The sequence below is a fragment of the Sardina pilchardus genome, chromosome 6 (genome assembly GCF_963854185.1).
Source record: "Sardina pilchardus chromosome 6, fSarPil1.1, whole genome shotgun sequence".
Lineage (NCBI taxonomy): Eukaryota > Metazoa > Chordata > Actinopteri > Clupeiformes > Clupeidae > Sardina > Sardina pilchardus.
In genome coordinates this window covers 23,526,641-23,537,831 of record NC_084999.1, presented here as the reverse complement: position 1 = coordinate 23,537,831, position 11,191 = coordinate 23,526,641, and the positions used below count along the sequence as shown (strand labels likewise).

Below are 11,191 nucleotides of genomic sequence, written 5' to 3'. Positions count from 1 at the left end.
TTAGAAACTGAGGAAAGTTGCTGAAGTTCTGGGAATGAACTATTTCCTGCCCAACACAGGATTTTGGCTGTTCAACTTCACCTGGAATCTCCCTCATATGGAGAAATACTGTTCAAATATGATATGTTTAAGACAAGCCAGGGCCCCCTACCCAAACTCCTACCCCCATACACACACAAGGCATTGTTTTATTCAACAATCGTGGTCTGGGGATGAATTACCAATGCCTAGCTAGCCCGACCTGAAGGTTGCTTACGCAAGTGCAGAGGTCAGAGGTAATAAATAGCTACATGAATTTAAATGTGGAACAAAAATATGTTTTAATTTGGATAAATACAGAGTTTTGATTAGTGGGTGTTATTGGGATTTTATACATTTAATGTGCTCAAATACCACCTCAGCCCAGGCAACATTTTGCAGACCCCCTGCAATCCCTGGTGGCCCCTATGGGGTCCCCAGACCCCAGGTTGGGAACCACTGCTTTAAAGGTCTCGTCCAGGCCTAGAATTTCATAATTTTAGGGGCAAGGAAGGCCACTTGGCCTTTGGTTGGGTATATTTGGCGGCAGTACGAAGGCCACATGTCAGGGCACTATAAGTCCAAAGTTAACTATACAGTAGGCTACATAAAAATGATCAAAGTTGTTTAGCCTATTCAGTAGACCTGCATCACTGTATGAAACCTTACAAAAACATGACTGTAAATCATCTGATTTACAGATATTTACAAATATCAAGGCTATATTATATCATTTTCTAATTAGCCTTATGAAATCATGTATTGAACAATTTAAGCACAGCTCAGCTAAGAAACTCAAATATCCTGCATGCTTAGCATTTTGTCATCATAAATGCTACTTTGACAAACTCTAGTCATGAGTCCTCTGATTTTGATATTTACTGATATCTAGGTGATATTTATAAACAAAAATGTATGTCATTTTATATATGTCATTTTATGTATTAATGCATTTGGCCTGTTATGAAATGTATTGAACAATTTAAAGACATTGTGAAACTATAAACCCAAAGCTGACATGAATGCAGAAATTTGCTGCAAATTCAAAACCGGATTACTCTGGAACAACAGGGGAAAGCAACACCTTTGTGTGCAATAAGGTCTATTGTTTATGCTGATATACAGTTTGTCATGTGTTGAGTGAAGAGTTTGTGAAATATCACTCTGCATATCTGTGTGTGTGTGCATGCCTGTGTGTGTGCATGTGCTTGTGTGTATGTGAGTGTTTCAACTTCATCCAGCAACCCTTTTCTCAACACCACCATCCGCAGGCCGATTTGTGTACAATCACTAAATGTACACATAAATCATTGTGGCCCCCGATGAACGGTAAATATCAACATAGTGTTCCATGAAGATGTCAAAACGGATTCAAATAGTGGTAGCATAGTATACTGCCAGGTCCCAATCTATTGGCAAATTAATCATCCCATAGGCATGTAATGGCAAACTAATTAGTTTTTAGGCAAACTAATTAGTTTTTAACTCTAGTGTTAGGCATGGCTATCTCGTCTTAACATTTACACTATGCCAGGGTAGTGTTTAATGAATTAAAACATTAAAACATTACCAAGCCACGGAAAACATTACTACAGCAACACAAAGGAATAGATGTCAATTGACATTAGACTATTGCTTCGCAAAGCTGGTTCTCTGTAGACCAATAGTAATGGCTATGAATGTGTCCTTTTCTCCTTATACTGCAAGTTCATTTACCATCAAAATGACTTCAAAGCTGTTATATGATGGCAAAAAATGTTTAGGATGACTAACATGTGGGGGTCAGGGTAGATGTTCGGGGTAATTTGTTTTCCTCCACAAGGTGGTGCTGCTCTCTGTAGTGCTTTAATGTTTGCACACTGCTCCAGATTTGTGGCTTCCTCTTACCCCTCTTCTTTTATTCTCAACCCTTCCCTCTCTCTCTCTCTCTTTCTCCCACTGTAAGGTTGCCTTCGAAGAACAAACAAATGACAGCCCGACACTTTTGGAACCAAGTTTAACTGTTTATTTCAAATATGTTTTATATGTATTCCATTGCCAAGCCAAGATAAGTTCATTTTGTGAGGGAGTGTGAGATACAGTGTGAATAAATCACACCCTCACAATTAAACACTTCAGCCCTCTGGAGCTTTGGACAGGCTGATGGTGAGACCCTGTGTGTGTGTGTGTGTGTGTATGTGTGTTTGCGTATGAATGGGCCTCCTCCTCTTATCATTATGAGCCTTGCAGAATGGCAGTTATAGCAGCCACCAAGGTGATGAACTCTGTGAAGTCCACTGTGCCATCTGCATTGGCATCAAGGTCTTTGAACATTTTGTCCAAGGCGGCCTTGTCTTTTGCTGCCTGTTGGAGAAAGAGTTTTGGGGTTTACAATCACTTTTTACCCTTGTTTTAGCAGCTTTCTTCAGACAACATAGATACAATGTTTGTGAGAGTGTGGTGACATTATGATACAGTCACTGTCCTGGCGTATACAACTCAAACAAAAATGTATTTGATTCCTAGCAAGCATTAGTATTTTGTAGTGTGAGAACATGATGCATGCAGGTAAAATATCATATAAGTCTGCATTTCCAAGGGGTTTCCAAGTTCTGGGAAGCAGTGAGGGAAAGTCGGTACACAACGTAGGTCATCAATAATCAATCATGAAAGTTGTCCATTTCAAAGAGACAGTTTATGTCTTACAATTACATGATCTTGATGACTCATGAACTTGATTGCAAATAGAAATAAGAGTAGAATAGATTTTTTAAAATATTTTTAATAGAAATAATACCTTTAACTTAGTGGACCACCCAGCACACTAGAACTTTATTGTTTTTAAGCATATTTGCTATTGTAGTCATTTGCAACACCGAGGGTTTTGGAGCTATAATTAGCACAACGATGTACAGTATGTTAGAAATCTCACCTCGAGGTTAATGCCCAATTCTTTACTCAGAAGAGTCTTCACTTCACCTTTGCTTAGGGTCTTGGCGTCTCCCTCTTTACCTGCATATTCTTTGAAGATTTGAATGAGTTCATTCATTGCTGTTAGGAGACGGGACATGGTGGCTCTGAAAAAGAAAGGACTGCAGTGAATACTGGTGTGCTGGACGTTGAAGTTTACAACACAAAGCAGACAGATGGCTTAAAAACTAAAAAAACTAAAAGTTGGCTTAGAGACGATCGATCGTCTTTTGGCATGCAGCCAGATGTTTATGCTGGCACTCCTTACTCCTTATAGTCTTTGATACTATCCACATTCTCTTTGCATACACGCGCGCGCGTGCACACACACACACACACACACACACACACAGAGACAAACACAGACAAAGAGACACACACAGACACACAGACACATAGACACACAGACACATACACACACACACACACACACACACACACACACACACACACACACACACACACACACACTGTGGCACACCCTGGTAACACACAAATGGATACAACACACACACACATGTTCCCCCCTAAGTCCTTCTACACTTCAACAAAGGGAGGGAAGTAGAAGAAGAGGAGGGAAGGAGACTTTTGTTGGAGGACAGAAGGCAGACGATTGCCAACGCCCTTACCAGATCCCTATTTAACATGAGAGAAACAGAGAGAGAGAGAGACAGAGAGAGAGAGAGAGAGAGAGAGAGAGAGAGAGAGAGAGAGAGAGAGAGAGGAGGGGATATGAGTAGAAGACAGAAGAAGTGTGATCACTGAAAAAAGGCTGCAGTTGTTCAGCCTGGCTGCGCAGAGTTGCTAAACTAGAGAGGCCAATCAGGGACAGGACCAGAAGGAGGGAGAGGTTACACCAGGACAAAGAGGGTGGGAGAAGCAGTTAGAGTTGGAATGCTGGGAGAGAGAGAGAGAGAAAGAGAGAGAGAAAGAGAGAGAGGGAGAGAAAGAGTGGGGAGAGAAAAGAATGATGGATGTTGTGTGAGACAGAGAGGATGCGACAGAGTACTGGCAGAGTTTTAAGAAGCCATATGGGTCACCAATACCTCACCCCATGCCTCTACCCAGCACAGTCAGAGCATATATACAGTACATACAATAGAGCACGCATCAGCACATAAACACAAGATCACCATCAGCTGAAATGAGGGAAATATCTCATGTACATGGAAGACCCCCAAGACCCAAGTCACATCATAAGAGAGAACAATGTCCGCCTTCAAATCAAGAGTTCAGCTTAAAAAAAAAAAAAAATCTAAATGCCACCTCCATCAAAAATAAGATGATGATGGTGAGTGAATGCTCAGATAATCAGATAATTTCGCTTCAAAACCCACTAAATACCACTCTCTTCCTGGTCTGAAATATTGCACAAACATTGTATACATATTTGTAGGCAAAACCTATAAGAGCCTGACAAAAAAAGTGCCAAGACGGATTTAGAGAGTTTTGCATCTTGAGCTTGTCAAATATAATTTCAGGGCAAATTTGTTGGTTCACAACCAGACTTATGCCTTTGCACAGGGTGTCACTGCCGTATACTGCATCCTCAACTGCACATTAAAACTACAAGAAAAGACAAAAGACTGCAAAAAGTTGAACTCACCGGAAAGTATGGTCCAGAGGACTTTACAGAGAGATGAGAATCAGGCTGGGTCAGTGTGAGGGATATGGCGACAGGCTGAGGTGGAGAGCGAGTTTTATCCTGAGGTTGCCACACCTACTTTCTCTAAGTCCACATCCCTCTGGACGGGCGCATTGCTCAGTGGTTATTCCTCTTTCTGTCACAGTTGTACATGTAGTGTGCAGCTAGTATTGCACAGTCTTCCTCTTCTCCTAATAAATATCTATTTTTTTTGTGGTCTTCGATCTCAAAGAATTTTGGATATATTGATTGAAATGTTGGGTAGAATTTTGAGCGTATTTCATTGTAGTTTGGGCAGCTAGTGAGGAAGTGTAATTCTGATTCAATTTCTTTTTTGTCACAGTACACGCACAGCCTGTTTTCTTTAGGCATTCACGTCTGCCTGCGTCTGCCTATCTCTATTGCCAAACTGTGGTTGCTGAGCCTGTATCTTGTCAAGGTTTTTCTTAAGTTGGTGTCTCTTACTATTGTTAGATATTTTGCTGATTGGTATTCTCTATTAAGGGTCAAATAATTTTGTAGTTTGCTTTGTTTTTCTGTTGTTTCTGTCCAATGGGTGGTATATTTTTCTCTCTGAGTGTTGATCATTTGTTTAATACCTATTCCCCCAAGAGGGGTGCCAGTGTCCTGGTGCTGTCTCTCTCTCTCTCTCTCTCTCTCTCTCTCTCTCTCTCTCTCTTCTCTCTCTCTCTCTCTCTCTCTCTCTTTCTCTCTCTTTCTCTCTCTCTCTTTCTCTCTCTCTCTCATATACTCAGCTGCTTATCAGAACCACATGGAAATAGTAACAGGATCTGTTCATGTTGTTCAATTTCTGCTCTTTCTTTCTCTCTCTGTCTCTCTCTTTCTTTTTCACACACACACACACACACACACACACACACACACACACTCTCTCTCTCTCTCTCTCTCTCTCTCTCTCTATCTCTCTCTCTCTCTCATACAAATACTGTGTTTGTACAAATATCTAAAAGAATGTGGCAAGACCTTACAGTATGTGTGTCAGCTGATAATATGTTTGGAAGTTTGGAGTTAAACATAGGATCCTCTCTGTCATCTCTGGGTATCTCTCAAAACATTTGTGCAATAATAGCATCAATATGCTACTGGTTTGTTGCGCGTGCACACACACCCACACACACACACACACACACACACACACACACTCACACACCCTCTAGTATCTGCACATGTGTAAAGTCCGAAGACTGCTATCAGGCCCATGGGGACTTTTACACAGTGTTATTAAGGACTTGGGGCGTATCTGAGCAGCATTGTTGCCAGCTCATTACGGAATCTCTCTCTGCCTGACGCCTCCAGTACTTCAGCTTGCGCTTACCAACTCAGAGCTTCCTTTGTCTACCTGCAATTAGGTTCATTACCCACTCTCACACACACGCAGCACTCACTTACACACACACACACACACACACACACACACACACACACAGAGAGACACACACACACACACACACACACATACACACACATTCATGCACAAACACCCACTTACACTCTCTCTCTCTCTCTCTCTCTCTCTCTCTCTCTCTCGCACACACACACATGCGCATACACAGACACACACACATGCATGCGCGCGCACGCACACACACACACACACACACACACACACACACACACACACACACAGCAGTGGTAACACAAAAAGTTCTCAAAAGGCAAGTCAGAACGTCCAAAGAATGTTCATAGATATCATCATATTGTATTTAGTGACATAGCTTACAATGCCCTCCAGATTGGTTAGCACCCCTGTTAAGGTTGAGTAACAGAAGTATGAAGTGTAATAACTTTGTTGAGAAAATTTTATATTTTTTATTTTCAGGTAACTGGTTATACCAACAAAGTTATTGCCCCAAAAATTGCACATGTAGGTCCTACTGTAGATGTACACACACACACACACACACACACACACACACACACACACACACACACACACACACACACACACACACACACACACACACACTGTGCACGCACACACACACACACACACACAAAAAGAAGACTAAAAGTTGGCTTAGAGACTATCATTTTTTGGCATGCTGGCAGATTTTTATGTTGGCACTCCTTACTCCCCATTGTCTGTGATACTATCCATTCTCTCTGCATATACACACCGACACACACAGGCACACAGACACACACAGACACACAGACACACACACACACACACACACACACACACACACACACACACACACACACACACACACACACACACACACACACACACATACCACATACTCTCAGTGTGCATACTTGAAAATAGTGAGTCAGAGTCAGCCATGTTGCTGTGGCGATCACCCAGCAATGAGAGGAGTGGTCTAACATAGTTTCTATGGTGACAGTGTTTTGATGTTTTTCTTTGGCATGTTGGTGGCCTGTGTGAGATTAGGGGATAGAGAGTGAGATTGATGCTTCATTTTGAAAAATCAACTTTCTCTCCATGCGATTATTTAAATACTACTGCCTACATGATAAATACTTTGATTCAGTTGTGGTGAAGGCAAAAGCGATCAAATAGAGGAAAGTTGAGGAAGAGGAAGAGCAGGGAGAAACCTCGGGGGGAGTAAACAGTGGCATATTCGACTCAATTATCGCTCCTGACATTACACAACAGACTGACTCATGGGACGGGAATCTTTATTGTGTGTCATTCTACACTTGTGTGTGTGTGTGTGTGTGTGTGTGTGTGTGTGTGTGTGTGTGTGTTTGTATGTATGTGTGTGTGTCCGTGTGTGTGCATGTGTGTGTGTGTGTGTGTGAGAGAGAGAGAGAGAGAGAGAGAGAGTGTGTGTAATGTAAATGTGCAGATAACTGCATGTGAGGATTTCTACAAGTACAAATGTAGTTTGAGTCAGTGTGTATGTGTATTTGTGAATGTGTTAAGAGTGGGTTTATGTTTGTGTGTGTGTGTGTGTGTGTGCGTGACAGAAAGAGACAGAGAACTTGTGTTTGTATGTCGCAAATGTCTTAGAGCATTTGCCCACCTCATGATTCCGTGCACAATTGCAGTATTTATCAAACCAGCCAACTAGCAGCTTGTGATTTGATCTTGGCGGCTGTGGTTTAGATTCTCATGGTGACTCACTCCCCAGAAACATCCCCAAGCAAAGAGGCACCTCCCTTTTGCCATTTTGGTTCCATTCTTTTTTCCCCACCACCACCACTGCAACCTCCTCTGAGGACTTTTTTTGTTACTGTAAGTGAAGTTGCTCCGCAACAATCCACTGATTGCTGATATTGCGGTGATACACGTGCCATTATTTTTATTCTTGATGGGCCTCTCTCACTGTCCTGACTAAGACTTCCAAAAAAAAAATCATTAGAACTACACACTAAGAAAAACAAGTGCTGTTGTGTTCATAAGTGGTACATATGCTGTGGTACTTTTTCATACCCTAGTCATCTGTACCCAATGAGGCACACTTGTGTACTTGCAAAGTCTGAGAGTGAGAAGAAACAACACTTTTACTGTAACACATCTCTATGTCTAGATAGGAACAACACAGTTTGTGTTGTTTCTGAGAACATTCATTTTTAAGAATGAACAGTTGTGTTTCCACAATTCCAAAATTCCACCTAAAAAAAACATCTCACAATAATATTAATAACATTAAAAACCTGTGTCACATTGGCTTAATCTTGTATAGTACAGCAGTCTACTGTAAATTGAAGCTATGACTAGACTTTGACTAAAGTGCAATTAACTCCTGACCACAGGATTGTTGATCCTACGGTTAAAATACTCAGACATCTGACAAGAAGCATGTGTTCTTTTTGTACTTGTGTGCGTGAGACAGATGAAGGGATGTTAAAGAGAAAGAAAGAGAGGGAGTGACAGAGACAGAGTGTCATTTTATCTTGCTAAAATCCTACAGAGTCGGGGTGTGTAGTATTTAACAAAGTAATTTGTATTTTTCAAAGTCTTAAGACTTGTTTACTGCTCCATTTCTTGATGAATGTCCATCTCCTCCTTTTCTCCTGATCTGACTAATGCTTTGGTTTGTCCAAATCTCCCCCACAGATGCAGCCGCTGGATTGGGTGTTGTCGTGCCATGAGCCACCAAACGGGCGCAGTCCTGTGACATCCTGTTATGGCCACCCTAAAGAACAAAGTCCAGATAATTCCCCACCATAGTTCATTTGCACAGTGCACAGTGCGGAGAGCAGTTAAACGTGCGTAAACTGCCTTTTTTTCACTAAGTTGTCCCGGTTACTCTATATGTGACAGAGGGAGGTGTATTTGTTGGAGGATTTGTGTCACTGAACAAAGCTCAGTTAACATGCCAGTCATCAGGGGTAGCAGATCGGATCCTAGATTTGTTTGCTTATAGGGTGGGGGCAAAAGAGACATGTGTGTGTATGGGCTCTCTCTCTCTCTCTCTCTCTCTCTCTCTCTCTCTCTCTCTCTCTCTCTCTCTCTCTCCATGTGCCTGCTTAAAGTGCTTTTATCTGTGTATGCAGGGCAGGAAAACACTCCAACCATGCTGTGGTTATAGGCCAGGCTGCATGAGTCATGTGAGGGCATGCTTTAGCCAAAATGGAGGGCAAGTTTCCAGTACAAGAGTGAGACTTAGAGAATGAGAGTGAACGAGAGAGCGAGAGAGAGAGAGAGAGAAAGAGAAAGAGTAAGAGAAAGAAAGAGGGAATGTGTGTGTGTGTGTGTGTGTGTGTGTGTGTGTGTGTGTGTGTGTGTGTGTGTGTGTGTCTGTGTGTGTTTATGCAGGGTTTTGAATGCTTGCAAATGCAATGCAAGTCATAACCTCAGAGTGGAAAATTACTACAACTCTACAAGTTTCCCTCCTCCTTCCTCCATTTTGTGCCAAAAAAAGGGGAGTGCGTTAAAAAGAGAGAAGGATATCCTTCAGCAATCTTTGCACCCATACCACATTTCTGCCTCGCTTCCTTCTCCTATTTCTCTCTTAATCCTTCTATTTTGTTGCTTTTCTCTTGTAGCACAATTTGACTGTTTGACTTGGTTGCAAAGTTCAAGCCCTTCCTTCCTTCACTATATCTTTTCACTTCATTTGTCTTCCTTTATGGGATGCTGCAAATATTACACTTGACTGGGATGGGTGAATGTCTTGCTCCTTCCTCAGTTTTAAAAGGCCGCACCTCTCTGTGACTCCTCTTCTCCCCTGATTTTCTCTATTTTCCCTCCCATGCCTCCATCTTCTATCATCTTTTTCACCACACCCACAGAGAGACAAAATGGCTTCAGAGGGAGGGAAGCATACACACAATTAAAGAAGACTGGGTACTGAGTCACTGTGTAATGAGGGGATGTTTTTGAGAGCACAGAAGTAGGCTACAAGCGTTACCAAGAAGCGTACTTGAAGTTAATTATATTAAAGGAATAGTTCGGAATTTTGGACATAGGACCTCATTTCCAAATTTACAGAGGTGATATAGGTCGGTGGAGACTGTTTTTATCGCGTTTAACCCCTTCCTTCAGTTGCAGCGTTCCCCTTTGCTAACGCTGGTTCTGAGCTAACGCATTTCAACGGTAACATCCAAAATTTACCAAAACCGTCTTACTCACTCGACAGCACACCCGAGACAAGTCAATTAAAACATCAGACTATCGATATACTTGTCCGTGTTGATAGAATAATTTTAGAAATAAAACTAACCTTAAGTTGCAACTCAGTGATTTATTACATTTTGAGGGACTAGTTTCTCAATATCAATCCGCCACTGCCATACAGGGCACAAAGTAGGCTATTGCAATGCGATGCAAGGTTCATTTTATTTCTAACATTGTTCTATCAACACAGGCATGTGCATCGATAGTCTGACGTTATAATTTATTTGTTTCGGGTGTTCTGTGGAGTGTTTTCAGTGGCAGGCTGGATGTTACCGTTGACTTGCGTTATCTCGGCACGAGATGAACGCTGCAACTCAAGGAAGGGCAGAAATTCACTGAAAATGGTCTTCACCGACCTATATCACCCCGACTAAGTTGGGGCGGGGGCAGCACGCACAAGTGTACTGGGGCTACATGCCCACCAAGTTTCATGTGCCCTGGTGTTACGGTGTCCCGGGAATCTTTGACCAAAAATTCAGAATCGATGACAAAAAAAAACAAAACAACTTTGACACCAACTATGACCGCTTCGCTAGCTATGCTAGCGGCGGTCATAATAAACTATTATGAATGTAGTTAACTACATTGATGGTGCTTCACATCAAGTATACTTCCATTGAAGTTATTCACATGGATTTTACATGTAATGAGGCTAGTTTTTCCCCATATATTGACCCACATATTTTGTCAAATCGAGTAAGAAGCCATCAAAATAATGACTCGAGTCCGAGTCCAAGTCACGTGACTTGAGTCCTCACTAGAGCTTAGATCGGGCCCAAAAAATCAAGCCCGAACCGGCCCGAGCCCGTGCACGTTGTGTCCGAGCCCGGCCCGGCCCGACATATTAACTGTAATTATGAGCCCGAGCCCGATTTAAACCCGACACTTTTTTAAATGCGTGAGCCTTATAACTGACGTTCTCAACTACAATTACGAGTTGTTTGAACTACATAAATCTGAATTAGGCC

At 42.0% G+C, this 11,191-nt stretch overlaps 1 protein-coding gene across 1 annotated transcript; it reads right to left on the bottom strand.

The window, feature by feature from the left end:
- Window positions 1-2,008: 2,008 nt before the first annotated feature.
- LOC134083033 (protein S100-P-like) lies at window positions 2,009-4,709 on the bottom strand. The gene is made up of 3 exons (XM_062539140.1): window positions 4,574-4,709; window positions 2,930-3,074; window positions 2,009-2,361 (listed from the first exon to the last, which is right to left on the bottom strand). Exons 2-3 carry the CDS (start codon window positions 3,065-3,067, stop codon window positions 2,233-2,235), a joined length of 267 nt encoding a protein of 88 aa, XP_062395124.1. The 5' UTR covers window positions 3,068-3,074; window positions 4,574-4,709; the 3' UTR covers window positions 2,009-2,232.
- Between the last annotated feature and the right edge of the window lie 6,482 nt (window positions 4,710-11,191).